General features: G+C 32.4%; 2 protein-coding genes across 3 annotated transcripts; both read left to right on the forward strand.

The window, feature by feature from the left end:
• Positions 1 to 1,317: 1,317 nt before the first annotated feature.
• LOC130655481 (deleted in azoospermia-like) lies at positions 1,318 to 6,838 on the forward strand. 2 transcript variants are annotated; one of them, XM_057458244.1, is made up of 3 exons: positions 1,318 to 1,476; positions 5,274 to 5,552; positions 5,939 to 6,838. In XM_057458244.1, exons 1-3 carry the CDS (start codon positions 1,414 to 1,416, stop codon positions 6,338 to 6,340), a joined length of 744 nt encoding a protein of 247 aa, XP_057314227.1. In that variant the 5' UTR covers positions 1,318 to 1,413; the 3' UTR covers positions 6,341 to 6,838. The 2 variants fall into 2 exon arrangements, with proteins under 2 accessions (XP_057314227.1, XP_057314228.1); XM_057458245.1 differs by lacking the exon at positions 1,318 to 1,476 and adding an exon at positions 5,038 to 5,139.
• Positions 6,839 to 10,485: 3,647 nt separating this feature from the next.
• On the forward strand, positions 10,486 to 15,550 carry LOC130655214 (replication factor C subunit 3-like). The gene is made up of 9 exons (XM_057457948.1): positions 10,486 to 10,698; positions 12,168 to 12,305; positions 12,386 to 12,453; positions 13,518 to 13,615; positions 13,692 to 13,873; positions 14,132 to 14,268; positions 14,613 to 14,711; positions 14,845 to 14,914; positions 15,169 to 15,550. The coding sequence occupies exons 1-9, from the start codon at positions 10,612 to 10,614 to the stop codon at positions 15,355 to 15,357; spliced, it is 1,068 nt and encodes a 355-aa protein (XP_057313931.1). The 5' UTR covers positions 10,486 to 10,611; the 3' UTR covers positions 15,358 to 15,550.
• Positions 15,551 to 15,574: the final 24 nt, after the last annotated feature.

Genomic DNA, 15,574 nt, shown 5'->3' on the forward strand with positions numbered 1-15,574 from the left:
AATGTTTCTTCAAATAATCCTTTTTGTTAGGGTGTCACAATTTAAATTTAAATTTAAAGTAGAGAATAAAAACAGCAACTTTTTTGTGAAGGTTGTGTTAATTTTATTAGTTCTGTTTTTTTATTTAAATTCTTGCTAAATAAACCCCCCTTTCTCTTACCCCACCTCTCACCAAATGTCCTACTTTTTGTTAAGGCTGAATTTTCTTTAGTTGCAAGGTTCTTATGTATTTTCTGAAGTATTAAACTTTAGCAGATGTTTTTGCTGATAGGCACAACAACTTAGTGTATATATATAAAATGTTCAAGTATATTTTACCCAAAATCTTTCGCTATCCAGATTAAGTATTAAAAAACCATGAAGTCCAACCCATATCAGTTCATACAAAGGATTACTTGTGGCACTTACTCCCACTCGCCTTCCTCTCTCTCTAAACACCAATGCTTAAAGCAAGTCCTTCAATCTGGTAGTCACAGCCTAATTTTTTAATGTTATGTCAATTGTATATATTTTGTTTGAGTAATTATGTCTGCTAAGCAAGGTAAATGTTTGCTTCTAAACAGTGAGTACTTGTATAAATTAATTTTATTTTATTTTTTGTGTTGTTTCTCTAACATGACGTCTTAGATTTATAACCGACATTAAAAGAAAGAAGCATAAAGCATTATTACAAGACAACTAAATTTGACTTGTCCTTTCGATTTTTATCAAAAATTGTTTTAATTTGAACCTTTATGATAAGTTTTTGAATGCACGAGCATTGCACAGATCAGCAGATTACATGAAAATCTTTCAACACTGTATCTGTTATAGGAAAAAATTCAGTTTATGACTAAACATTGTTTTGAAAATTTATTTTAATTTTTTTTTTTACAAATGTGCTGGATAGTAATTTAAATAAATTAATAAACGATTTGGCAAAATATATTGTTTTCTTTTCTTGTTCAATTTTTTTTATATTTTACTTTTTATTTTTTTTTATTTTTAAACCACGAGAAGTTTGTTGTTTTTTAACATCTCACTACTGATCACCAAGAAAAACTTTGTTGATTTCACACGAGAAATGGAACAATGCATAATGAATATAATTAAGATCTAGTTAAGCATGTGAATTGTGCCATTTTGGTTTGTGTAACGACCACCACAAGATAATGAAGTGAGTGAAGTATATAATAACTAATCTAACACACATCTCATACTAGTGTGCTATAAATGTTTCTATTTTTTAAAATTATCATTTACGAAGAAGAAGTGGTTGAGAAGAGAATCATTCTAGCAAATAACTTTCTAGGAAGATGTATTTTTTCTTCTACAATTAATAATTCTTTATTTTAGTTTTATGATATTTTGGAAAAAAAACTGAACCATCAGAACGTCGATGTATATCATTTGGATATGTAAAGGTGAAGAAAGATGCTTCACGAAGACTGTCAGCAGGAATCGCTTGGAGAATACGGAAAAGTTATGTTTGTAAAGGTATCTTGATCTTTTTTTCTCTCTTTACATGAAGGTTCTGTTGTTTGGTTTTTGTTTGGAGCTGAATTTACTATTTTAACAAGTTACAGTAATTACTTCTATACAGGATTTAGAAATTTAAAAAAATAAAAACTAGACGAACAATATTGGGAAAAGATCACATTCGTTAAATGCGTGTTCAAAAATTTTTGTCAGATTGTTACACTTCTCCTGACCACAAAAGTACTATCCAGAAACCAGGCCTTGTACGCAAACGGAAAAATGTGACATCTTGCATGCAAATCAAAGGTTTACTGCAGGGAAACCATGTTGATAATACTATCTGGAAAAGTTCAACAAGAGGAAGAATTCTTCATAGCAAATAATTTCTTAAAAATTTTATATAATTATTTTGACACGAGTTGATTCAAGCCATTTTATGTGCATATTATTTCTTTTCCGTTTGAGGTGAGTAATTGCAAATTATTTTTATTGTATTTCCAATATAAACGACCATCATTAATCCTGCATTTTGTCGTGTTCTCTACATTCTTTGAAAAAAACTCAAGCCAAACTTTTAACTGTAGACAACTTATCACATAGACACATCTCATGTGGTTTTGATTCGTAACGTTGATGTTAATTACAACATTTATACATCGTAATCTCTAAGATCCAGCAATTTCAATAAGTATTTCATTTTTTGGTGTTTTATGGGTATTTTTGGTATTTTTATCGGCTCTGTTGTTACAAAGTAAGATTCGTACATTAAGATTGGCAAACCGTTGTAAAAAATTTTGCATTGAAAAATCCCATCTAGTTTTTTTGTTTCTGAATCATATTTAGGAAACACGTGTGCGCATGCTTTAATAGGCTTCTGTAGATAGTAGTGTCCTGTCGATGGCTTGATCGTATAGGTTCCATTCCTAGGTTTTTTTCAACAAGGCTCTGTTAGACAAAATCAAGCAATCACGTTACCAACTTAGGAAGGTCCTTTCAATTTCAGTAAAATAATGAACTATTCGGAAGTGCACACTGTTTTGTTCTTTTGGTGCAGCTAACATCAACCGACGAAACCAGTAGGATCTTACCCCCATACTACTAGCACTATTTTCTCTATTCTTTTAATGGCGTTTTAGCCAATCTGGTGGACTTAAAATTCAAAAATTTCTCTAACCTAGCCCTAACCATGGTGAGGTACTCTTATTCACTGTATTGGGTCCTTCACCTTCAAAACCAATTCGTTGTCCCTTGATATCAAGTTTTCAACTTTTTTCTCGTCTGGAGTGTTGGCGATTTAGTAGAGAATGTTTTATACGTGGAAGGACTGAAATAAACAGAAAGACTCTAAAGTTAGCTGAAGCTATCAACAAGTTGTTTCTGTCTTTTTATTTACACAGTTTTATAGTAGACTGATGTATGTTCGTGGATAGGTGACCATATCCCTCTTGTGCATACCTAAAACAAAGACAAACAAAGAAAATGTAACTGTTTTGAGTGAATTACATTTTTTGTCACATGCAGCCATTGCATTAGCTCTTTATACGCAGTAAAAAATATTTTTATCCAAAACATTCTCAACTTGTTGCCATGCCACACCGGGTGTTATTACTTCTCAAATTTTAAGATTTTGTATGTTACATTAACAGAATTCACCTACGCCCTTCGCCAATTAATTTTACCTACATTAGGGCCCAAATTATTTTCGCGGAAAAATTTTCGCGAAACTTGTTTTTGCGGATGAGTTGATGCCTAAATTGCTTCATTTTGCGGAATATATTTTTGCGAATGCCTACATTTTCAAAAATCATTTTATAACAATTTTTCCAGATGCTGAGTTTTTAGTTTTTTTAGTGGAAAAAAGAACAGTGCCTACTATTGCAATAATTACAAATGAGGAACGAAGTCAATGGCTTAGGTCATACAGGGAACCGAAGTACGAAGAAAAGAAAAATTTAGCGGTGTTGCGAAACAACTAATGAAAAATTTTGAATTCTTAGGATGATGGATTTTTAAGATTTTTGCAGATTTAAAAAATCATCCGCAAACAACACGTGTTTTTAATGAACACTATCCGCCATTTTTTTATGTTTGTAACAAAGCTACTTTTATCCAACAGTTTTTTCAGTTTTTTTTAATTTGAAACTTATGTGTATGCATCTGCTGAATTTGATTGCTGAGAAATCGCGTACCTCAAAGTTTTATTTTCACCTTCGTATACCCACAAAAACAAATTAATGTCAATTGTAAAGCATGCCTACTACACTCTTTATTAGCAGGACAAATAATTTTTTTGCCACTCTATGCCTACTCTTATAAAATACATTACAAATGCGATTATTATTCGAAGAAACGACTTTTTTTTACATATTATTGCTCCAACCAGATCATTTGGAACAATAATGATGTGATAACATTTCCATGTCATCCGAAATGCTTCTTTTGTTTACTGTACCAACTTTTGTCACAAAAAAAAATCAAGGTCATTAAACAACTTTTCCAACATCCTATGTGAATCTTTTTTAGGAAGCAGATTGACTGTTAGAAAAAAGAAATTAATACACCTTTCCCGAATTAGTTGTCTTTGATATACCGCTGTCATTTCTCAACTTTGTTTAACAAAATAAATGTGATTTTTGAAATCTTCACTTGAAACTTGATAAAATGTGAAATCTCCAGATTCATACATACAGCAAACAAACAACCTCTTACATGTTTTTTTAATTTTGTCTAATTGAACTCTGCTTGATACCGAGGCTTAATAGTACAAGTGGAAAATTAAGAAGATTTTAACCGTAACAATACCATTAATACCACCAAAACAGCATTTTCACTTCTCGGATTAAGTTAAAAATTTAAAAACACTAATTTAATGATGCTGAATATGATCTTAAAGTCAAAGCATCAAAATTCTAAAAAAAATTTAAAAAATGTAATTTTTGGGAAACGCGTATTTGCAATACAATGTTTTTCGCAGACGAACAAGAATTTCCGTACCTTGATTTTGCATATTCAGACATTATTTTTTATCACAAAACACTGACTGTGACTTCTCAATGTTGCTTTTAAATGGTGTGTTTCTCACTTACACATAGCACTTATTGTATGTCACATAACACATGTGTGTCCACAACTATAACAAACAAACTTAAATCGTATGTCTTGGACAACTCCAAAACACATCAGGTTACGGTGAAACATCGTAGATAAAAAATTTCAGTAACACGAATGTTTTTTGTAACTGGATATAATGCTTGAGTGAATGGAAACCGGGTTGTTATATCAATAACATTGCTGTTTACAATTTTGCAGTGTTGTTTGTTGTTAGCTGCACATTTGTGAGTGAGTGAAAACCAGGCTGTCACATTGATAACATTGTTTCGTGTTCAACAGTCGAATAGCTGCTGCGTTTTTATTCAATTTCGAATCTCTAAACGCGCATTAGTAAAACGCGGGATTACAAAATTGTGTCAAATTGCCACTTAGTACAATGATCAGTAATGTAGAACAATAACACCCATTGTTGGCGCGTATTTCTAAATTCTGATTTCAATACGTCGTTAGCACGTTTGTTAATTAAAAGATGAAAAAAATATTTAAGTTCTCGTCGAGTAGCACGACACAAAACACGTCCTCGTATCTCTAACAAGTTGTGTTTGTAAATATTCAGATTTTTTTATTATGGTTAGTTTCTTTACGTCGTGTGCAGTTTATTTTTCTTTAATACTTTGTTGTATTCCTTTCTATTTTAAATTTGCATATATATTAATATTACCAAGTATATATTAATTGTTATATTTTTTAAATAATATTTTTAGACTGGCGAACACACTTCAGTAATTTATGGGACCCACTACCCAAATCGTTTATTTGTGGGCTGCCTTCCACCAGAGGCTGGAGCAGAAGATCTTGGTAACTTCTTTTCTTCTTTTGGCAACGTGGTGGAAGCAAAGGTTGTGTTGGATCACTATGGAAGATCAAAGAGATTTGGTTTTGTTACTTTCAGTGATCCTGGAAAAGTAGAATCGTTAATTGCAGGGGAAAATATTTGGTTTAAAGGCAAAAAAATTAATGTAGGGCCAGCGGTTAAGAAAAATGTAAGTCTGTTATTTTTAAATATCGTAAGCCATTTTTAAATGATTTTCCCGCGCAAATAATAAGTAGGCGAGGCTTGATCGTCTTGTATTGCAGGATTCACCATTAACGCAACTTTAACTTCACAAAAAAAAGCTTTAATATTTTTAGCAACTGTTGAATGACATCCTCTCACTTCTTATCAGGTTCATTTTTACGTGCAGCACATTATCATGAAAATTATCTTTCGTCAATAAAACCTTTGATTCGCTTTTTTTAAATTTAAAAGGTACCATTTTAGGCGGTGTTGAGGCTGAGCACACCCATATCGTGAGAAAGCTTTTCCATTTGTTGTTTTAAAAGAATGTTACGAAGTTTAAATGTGTTTGTTTCATTTTTAACCTTGTAGCTGGAACCAGAATGCACTGTAAAACCTTCACTTAAACCGTCAGCAAAACCATTTTTCTGTACGAACAATAACTCTCAGCACGCAGCCAAAACGGTTATTCGACCTTGCCCGGCTGAACCATGTCACCAGCAACCGGATCCAATATGGGATTTGTCATGGGCTTTAAATGATTTATCATTTCAATCGTTATGGGGAATCACGAACCAAGTTAGTTCTATATGGGCACCTCCAAATGAGGCCAGACAGCAAGACACGTGCATGCAGGAAAAATCCTTTAGCTTCTTGAGCGAGATGCAGGAATATAAATATCACAGCAGATGCAATCAGTCTTATGGTAATAATTTTCCGTATTTTCCCACGTACCAAGGAAACATGTGCGCTCCTCCTCCAGGGTTTAATTAACACTGGCCAAAGTAATTTCCGTTTACGTTATAACTATTTTAAGTTCAGTTCTAAAACTTTACCGTATTTATTTATTTATTTGTTGTTAGCAGATAAATTAAAATTTCTAACTTAACATATCGTGCAAGGTGGTAAAAACGCAATTTTATTTCCGCCATTTTTTTAAATGTGATTTTACTCGTAAGTTTAATATATTCATCTCAAAAGTTGTTAGTTTCTGTCATCGTTCCGTTTTTCAGGAGTGATGGTGTATATTTAACTTTTTGTTTTTGTTTTAAGAACGCGTGTTATCTTTTCATGTTTTATATACAGTAGACGAATATTTTAACATAAATTATAATAGTTTTTATTAGCATATTAATCTTATCCGAACTTGTTAATCATTTTCAGTTGACAGTACTTTTTTTTTGGGTAATTAGGGTGTGATGTGTGTAAATAATTTTAATCTTTTAATTTGGAAGACGGCTTTTTACACAAGAGTTAATGTTTTAGAATCAAGACTGTCTTTTTATTTTTACTCACCCACAGATGCGTAAGGTTTGTTGTTTTATGTACACGATCGGAGATACTGCTCAGGTAGGAAAGTAGTGTGTAATGCGGCTTTCTGCGATAAATATATAAAGCGGTAAATATAGCAATGAAGAGAACATCGTGTCAGTAGTTGGCAGCTTCAATACTTTAATTAAAAAACGATAGAATAACACGAAGTGTGAAATGCAAAAATGGACGCATGTGGTAGACGAATGAGATAGAGCAGTCAGAATAATTTTTGATGGAGAAAGGCTTGAGCTCATTGAAGAAAATGCAGTCGTATGTCATTCTTGCTCCACTCTTGCTTCTTTTTATACTTCAGGAGAGCAAGACATTTTTGCTACGCAATAATATCGACACTTTCGCGCCAACAATGTTTCATATTGGATGAGTCTCCTCCTTATGAAAATATTCGTATATCCATATCCCAAAGAAAAAAAACGAAACAAGATGTCCTGGGGACGGGGTTGATTGAATGTAAGAAATAAAATGTCAGCTCGGAAGTTTTAAGCCAGAGTATTATTAAAAACCCTACCAAATTTAAGGTCAGTCGAAATTTAGCAGTCAGCGAATAGGCCAAGTTATTCGCTGATAATTCGCGTCTTCTGAAGAACTCATATTTAATTTTACTTTATTAAAAAAAAAATTCACGTAAACTGACATTTTTTCCTGAGCTAAAAAAATATTTATACGCGGACACGACAAATTTTCATGCGATAGAAACAAAAATACGATTTGTTTCAAACGCATAAAAACATTTCTGTGTCTCCCCCTCGTTAGATTACTAGAATTTGCAACATTTTTTCCTAAATGTTTTTGTTTGCTAAAACAAAAAAAGAATTGGTTTGAATTTATTTCTTTTGTTACAGCAACAAAATTTTCATGTTTCCAAAGTAGAGACTTATTTTGAAAGTAAAAACCTGTCGTGTCCCCGCATTATAACTAAAATTTTTTCAACATTTTTTTCAACCAATCAAATTGCAAAATGTCTTAAGGCGATGCAACACATCTCCCTCAGGTTTTCTACATTCTCTTATGTTGGTATCTTGTTTTTGCAAGATCAGGGTAAGAAGGTGAACCAACACATTAAAATGTTTAACGTCCATTCTCAAATAACCTTTAAAACTTTCTGAATCTTCTTCTTTTAGCTTTTTAAACAAATTATTGTAATTTGTCGGCGAAGCAACCATAGTCTTGTCCAAATAGAGCACCTGGTTTGTCTTTTTGGTTCTTTTTCTTAATCAAGAAGAAGTGCTATTATCACATTTTATTGTACAACCGTCATGTTTCTTCGTAACTACATGCAAATAAGTTTCATAAACTAGCACCCACGCGACACGAGGAAAAAAAAATCATGTGCTTGAAACAAAAAAAAATTGTTTGCAATTACATGAAAGATGTTTCCGGTGTCCCCGAAGTAAACTACCTGCTTCGCACACGCGCCTCCGTTTCTACGTCGACCCCAGGGTTCTTTTGCGATTAAAATCTTCCACAGGGTCAGAAATGTTTTATTTTTAGCGGGAAAGATCGACCAAAAACATTTCATCCTGTCCACAGTCTGGTCTGGCTAGACTACTTGCAGTGTGACAGACTGAGATTATGTTTGCTAGCTTTCTACATTCATCTTCTAGGTTACTATCTAAACTATCCATTAAAAAAAGCAAAAATTTAATTATATCACCCTAATCTTTATTGTTTAAGGTTTCGTCTAATAATTTAAAATAATATGGGCCGTTGTTGATTACATTTTGTTGTAGCTATAACTTCACATGTTCTTTCAGGACCTTGAACACATAGTATCAATCTATGCCTACTGCAACAAGCATACCTGGATAGGTTGACGTTAATTCTAACAAAAAAATCATTTTTCACAAATTCCTCATAAAAATTTAAAGGGGCTATTTAGCTTAGACCTTTTTGAACCTTTTTGAATGTTTACAATTTTCATAGTAAGCCCTTTTGGTTTTAACAATTGTGCAAAAAGATGCATACACTATGTGAAGTGAGGTCATTTTCAGTCTGTTTCTTCACACAAAGCTATTGTTCTGCCTGGATTATAATGCTGCCTAAACAGGATTAAGTACTATTATTTGGCACTTATAAAACAAACATAATTGGGGCAGGCAGGCTTCTGTATATGACACTTTTTATATTATTTGGCACTTATTTACGACAGTTAAAAATATTATTTGGCACTTATAGAATGAACATAATCAGGGCAGGCCGGTTTATGTACGCACTGTAATATCATTTGTTACTGTAATGCTTCGAATAAACGCCCGGGGCTTTTATTAAATTTTTTGACATCTTGGAGGGGCTTCTATTCGAGGGGCGCGTTTAGAGGGGGGCGTTTATTAAATTTTTTACACTTCCGTCTCTTGCAGTTTTTAAGGATACCTATAATATATATCTTCACAACAGAAAATAAAAGATATTCACATGTTTTAGAGAATGAACTTCACAAGCGAAAAGCTAAATTTCCAATCTTAAAACTAAGATTTAGGAAAAAAGTAAGTATGTTTTTACTATCGCCTCGCATAAACTCCCCTTATGAGGGAGGGGCGTCTATTCGAGGGGGGGCATCTATTCGAGGGGGCGTTTATTTAAAAAATGACTGAAAAGGAGGGGCGTTTATTCGAGGGGGGCGTTTAATAGAAGGGGGGCGTTTATTCGAAGCACTTCGGTACTGAAAAAATAAACATATTCAGGGCAAGCTGGCTTATGTTCGACACTCTTAAGTTATTTTGCCTAGTTTTCAATGGTGTTCTATCTTGCAGAAAAAATTCATCAATCCAGCTGTCCTGTTTAAAAACAGGCTGTTTTCGCAATCTGGGCAGAACAATTTCATGTGCAAAACCAAAATCACACAATGCAGAAGTTTATTTTTGTAGGTCAACTAATTAGATAATTTAAAATCGCATACCTAAACACTAAAAACAATTTTGCATGTGCAATTTGCTGCATGCCTGACCTTTTCCTCACTGACAAGACTTTGAAAAACTGAATTACAAAGGCTACACGTTACACAATTCAAGCCCTAGGAATGTTGCCGTTTGATTCTCTACTTTGCTGTCGTTGGACACTCCATGATAGGAAAATTTTGCCACCATATTTTATATTTTGCCATCTAATCTTACTTGATGGTGACACATTTTTTAATGAAGAGGGCTGTTGATGTATGTGAATTTTAAAATTAGGATATTTTCCTTTTTATGTAATGAAGCAAAATAACTTTTGCTTTTTATATTATGCTTTTTTATTTTTCCTTTATAAAATTGGGAAGTTTTTAAAGACCTTTTTTTAAAAACGGATTTAAGCAATATGACAACAGTGATAATTAGGAAAGCTGCAAACAAAAGCAATGGGAACTGTACTCTACATAATTATAGTCGCTGGTTATAGTGTTTTGATTACGTCACTAACTTGTCTGTTCCAAGTCAGGTGGATTGACCCAGCTTTAGATTGTTGATGGCTAAAGATATCTGACCTCACTATAACCTGTTTCTAAGTTGTTTAGCCTCAAAGTTCTGCAATACCATGGTTTAAGTAATCGATCTAATGTGTTAACATTGTGCTGTAATGTCAGAAAGTTAACTAGAACTTTTTCGGTTACTTTAAAGGAAAATCAACATGCCCACCTTGTGCATTACAGAGTTGTCAATTTTTATAATGGATATGTCTAATTGGTCATTTATATTTGCAGCCTTTACAAGTACACATTACTACATACATTTATCTCAATGAGTCTCTGGATTGATAAACACCGTCCCTCTACTTTTTCAAAGTTGACCTATCATTTGGAACAGTCACAGAATTTGAAAAGATTGGTGAGTTGTTTTCTGTAATATATATAATACTTTTAATTTTATATAAATTAAGTCTTTACAGATTAAGTTTATTCCATTTCTAGTTGAAATTTTTGTTTTAAATTTGTTTTAAAAAAGTTATGTAAATTTTAATGTAACTTGTGGCAGGTAATATATAGTTTGTTTTTCCTCAAACACATGGAAGAAATTTATGATAAGGGATAAACATTAGAGGAAAAGAATTTTAACTTAAAAGAATTATTTTTTATTTTTTTTTTCTTAGTAAAGAAACTTTGCTTTTTTGTTAATGTTTTGTTTGTGAGGATGCTACGCATGTTTTTTTTCAGTAAAAAAAGAGCTTTTTTTCGTTGACATCACATTTTATAAGATCACACCTGGTCGCACCAAAGATCTACAGCTGTACAATTTCATTACACAATGTTTTTTTGGAACGATTAGATCTGACTTAAGGCTGGCTGTTTATACTTCTTTTAGCATTTTTTTTGCCTAATTTGTTCTTTTTTTATTCTTAATATAGTAAGAACACTGTTAAAATATCGTTTTGTTCTTAGAAAGAAAAGAGAATTCCTCACCTGGATTATTCTCATTTTAGATCAAAACTCAAAGTCAGATTTTTCGTAATTTATAACCAATAAAACAGGCCTTAGGTAATTTTACATTGTTCTTAATTTTTGGACAAAATCTGAGGTTTTTTTCTTGTAAGCTTGCTCTAATGAAACAAAATGCACGTAACATTTGGTTTACAATTAAAAAGTTTGTCTGTGCCCACTCTAGTGCATGTTAAATGTGTGTAGTGTTTGATGTCATAACTTGTCGTATTTTTGCTGTGTGAATGTCTACCAGGTAATAATGTGTAGAACAGTTAATAAACTCTTCAAGCTGCAACAATGTCAGATAAAGAATTTCTTTCCTTTAAAGTTGAGTGTGAAGTCTTTGTAATGGCTAATTGAAATCTATGATAGTTGCACAGTAGAGTGAATCACAGAAGAGAGTCCTGTGACACCCTACAAGACCAAATTTTAGTGGATTTAGCATGTAATCCAGTGTTCTTAATAGCCATCACATGGCTATTTCCCAATTGGAATTTATCCTATACCTCAAACCATCTTGATAAAATTCGAATTTGAGCATTAGCGACCCCTAATAAAATTTCTGATTACACCCTGGTATTGATGCTTTTTGTCATTAAAATATAGGACGGTTTATTTAACAATGCGTCAAAAGTGTCAAAAAGACAAATTTGATCTTTTAGTCACTTTCTGTTAACTATTTGGTATTTTCACACATATTTTTTAATTATCTGATTAACAGCCTTTTACTTTTAACAGCATTAGGCATTTATTACTTTAAAATTTTGGGAGTTTATGTTATAGAACTTTATTAACACATTTGATTACCTTGTTTATTTGAACATAAAGCATTGTTCGCACATGGTAGACATGTATTTATTCATTTTTTTTTTATTACAGATAAGCAGCGGAGATTTTCCACATATGCTCATCTATGGGCCACCAGGTTCTGGAAAGAAAACCAGAATTTCATGCTTACTAAGAGAATTGTATGGTGCAAGTGTTGAGAAGTTGAAATTAGAACAGCAAACATTTTTAGTAAGTTTTGTTTCCTTCAAGTAATTTCTGGTTAAAGTAGGGATAATAAAATGCTTAATACAGGCATGTTATTACCATAGACTCCATCAAAGAAGAAAATTGAAATATCAACTATTGGAAGTAATTATCACATCGAAGTAAACCCAAGGTATATAAAATTGACATGCGCATACTTATAATCAGCTAAGAAATGTTGTCAACAGACTTGATTAAAAAATAGGGATAAGTCAATTTTTGTAAACTATCTAAGCGAAACTTTTATAATAATCAATTTTACATACACAAGTCAGGAGAATTCACATTTTTGTCATGAAAAAGTCAAAGCAAATGAGAAATTATTACTTAGTTAAACCACCCTTGATCTCCCTACCTTTAATTTCCGTTTGTTTGACACTTTTTTCTTCAAAATCTAACTAATAAAAACTTTTCAAAAATAGCTTCACCTTAAAGGGATTAATTTTTTAGTTAAAGTGGAATATATAATTCGAACTTGTAGTGGGACAAAAAGCTCGTTCGAATTACGGAGAGTTCGCATAGTAGAAAGAGATTTCTGGCAAGCAACTTTCCATTCAGACCTGTTATTCAGGACTCCAGTCGACAAGAGATGATTTAAACAAATGAAAATGCATCCTGCTGAATGTGTTTTCTAACATTTTCCTTTGAAAAGAAAACTTTGATTACATAGTGGGTATACACGATTAACTTTTTAACGATGTTCGAATAAAAGAATAGAGAGGAAAAACTGCAAGCGATACAAAAAACGTTTGAAATATGAAGATGTTCAAATTATAGAGATTCGAATAATAAGAAGTGAGTTATGAGAGTTTCTTATAGTACGAAATTTTCATAGTGCTAAAGAAATTGTTCGAATTAAGGAGATGTTCAAAAAATAGGAAGTCGAATTATAGAAATTTTACTGTATATATGTTTGTTCGAATGGTGTTTAAAAATACAAATTATATCAAATAAAAATGTCATGGACATCGTCGACTTACCGAATTTGTATTCGCCTTTTTATTTGAAGGGTATTCCTATGTAATTGTTGTTGTCATGGGCAATGTACATCGAGTAGTGAAAGATTCCTCCTTCAACTTAAGCAAAGGGAATCTCAACTGTAAAGTTGCTCGTCTTTAGGTCAATGTTCATCTTTGGTGAAATTCATAGTCCCAAATCTTATTGTTAACTAAAGTTTTAATCTTCTTCTCTACCTAGTGATGCCGGCATAAACGATCGCGTTGTTATACAAGAATTAATCAAAACAACAGCTCAAACACACCAGTTCGATTCATCTTCACAAAAATCGTTTAAAGGTAAGAAAAAAATCTTGTTATGGGAAATTTTTTTGCTTGCTCACTTCCGTTTCAGAATGTCTTTGTTTATGTTTAGTTGTGGTGTTAATGGAGACAGACAAACTGACAAAAGATGCCCAGCATGCTTTACGTAGAACAATGGAAAAATATGTTGGATCGTGCCGAATAATACTGTGTTGTAATTCGACCAGTAAAGTGATCCCTGCTATTCGTAGCAGGTGTTTGGGTATTCGTGTGGCTGCGCCTTCTATTGAAGAGGTAATCCTTCCTTAAGATTGATTAAATAGTCATAAATATCCACCGAATTGGATGGAATATGTCAGAATTCATCGAAATAAGTATACTGCAAACTTGAAATAATTGGCTTTTCTGCTAAATCAAATATATGGCATATATTGTTCATCATCTGCTTGAGGTGATTTCTTAAGATTTTGAACAAATTACATCCACGTCTAGGTTCTGTCCAAATAACATGTAGTTGAATAAGTGCAACTTTTTTTTGTATTGCATCTACAGGTGATTCAGGGATTAAACAGTGTGTGCAAAAAAGAAGGGTTAAACCTACCATCAGAGCTGGCGAAACGAATAGCAGAAAAATCGAAAGGAAACATGCGAAGAGCGTTACTTATGTGTGAAGCGTGTAGAGTGCAACAGTAAGCTACAACTTTGACTTAAAAATGAAATATTCTTCTGGATACAATTTTTCTATATCTGATTTTTGTTTGTTTATTTGCCCCCTTTTCTTAGTGATTAGATTATTGAAGCAGTTTACGTTTCTTTTTTTCTTAATAAAATTTTTGTTTTTGTTTAACCAAAATCGCTCATACAAAAACGTCAGAAAACTGCTAAAATTTTCTTTTTCAAAAATAGTCCTAACTTAGGGATGAGATAATTTTTATTTATTTTAATTTATATATATGTATACATATTTGCAATGTTTTAATGTTTGTATTTATATTTTTGTTTATTTATATATATTTTTTTTTTATTCTATTAGGTATCCCTTCACACCAGATCAAGTTATTCAAGAAGCGGATTGGGAAGTTTTTTTGAAACAAACAGCCTCGTTAATTATTGAGCAACAGACTCCAAAAAGGTTTGCCAATTTCGTACTTTCTGAGAAAATCCTTTAAAAACAGTATCAAAATTCTACCAACGACAAAAATAATTATTGCTATTACACAATAGTAACACACTCGCGTAAAATCTCTTCGTGCTGTTCTGTTCAGGTTATTAGAAGTCCGAAGTCGTTTATATGAGCTGCTCACTCATTGTATACCGCCTGATATTATTATCAAGGTAATACGATCCGTTTTTTCTTTATCTGATTTTTCCTGGTTTGTAGCCTTGTAATTTAGAAGCCCCCTTTGTTTCACCCATAGAGTTTTGAAATAGTAATTTTTTGTGAAAAATTGCTTTACGATTTATTATTTCCTTAACTTTTCGTACTTTTCCCTAAAACTTCAGACACAAATACCTACACTCGTTATAGCTAACCTATTGTACAGCAAATAGAATTTGTTGAGAGACATATTTTTTTTTCTTAATTTCAGGGCTTGTTAGCAGAACTTGTCAAAAACTGCGATGGAAGTTTGAAATCAGAATTAACTCAACTAGCAGCGCACTATGAACACAGGCTTCAACTTGGAACAAAAGCTATATATCATTTAGAAGCGTTTGTAGCAAAATTCATGAGTATTTATAAAAGGTTTTTCGAAGAGGGGATGGCGGGGATGTTTTGAAACAAGTAGAAAAAATATTAGAATAAACCAGCCCATGAGAGTTTATTGGTAATTTATGTATGTCCATAAGGGTAATTTACTGATTCAATAAGCTTTAGCTGACCAATTGGGTCATTTTACTAAAAAAAGAGCAAACCCTTTTTATCGCTTGTAAGATTTTGGTAGATGTTTTGTTAATAAAAATTAGACATAACGATCTCTGTTTTTCTCCCAATGC

The sequence above is a fragment of the Hydractinia symbiolongicarpus genome, chromosome 8 (genome assembly GCF_029227915.1).
Source record: "Hydractinia symbiolongicarpus strain clone_291-10 chromosome 8, HSymV2.1, whole genome shotgun sequence".
NCBI lineage: Eukaryota > Metazoa > Cnidaria > Hydrozoa > Anthoathecata > Hydractiniidae > Hydractinia > Hydractinia symbiolongicarpus.

Coding starts and splice junctions, on each gene's coding strand:
- LOC130655214 (XM_057457948.1), top strand. CDS start 10,612: ATGAGTCTCTGGATTGATAAACACCGTCCCTCTACTTTTTCAAAGTTG. Junction 13,874..14,131: donor CTGCGCCTTCTATTGAAGAG/GTAATCCTTCCT, acceptor TTGCATCTACAG/GTGATTCAGGGATTAAACAG. Junction 14,712..14,844: donor GAGCAACAGACTCCAAAAAG/GTTTGCCAATTT, acceptor TGTTCTGTTCAG/GTTATTAGAAGTCCGAAGTC.
- LOC130655481 (XM_057458244.1), top strand. CDS start 1,414: ATGCTTCACGAAGACTGTCAGCAGGAATCGCTTGGAGAATACGGAAAA. Junction 1,477..5,273: donor GAAAAGTTATGTTTGTAAAG/GTATCTTGATCT, acceptor TAATATTTTTAG/ACTGGCGAACACACTTCAGT. Junction 5,553..5,938: donor GGCCAGCGGTTAAGAAAAAT/GTAAGTCTGTTA, acceptor TTAACCTTGTAG/CTGGAACCAGAATGCACTGT.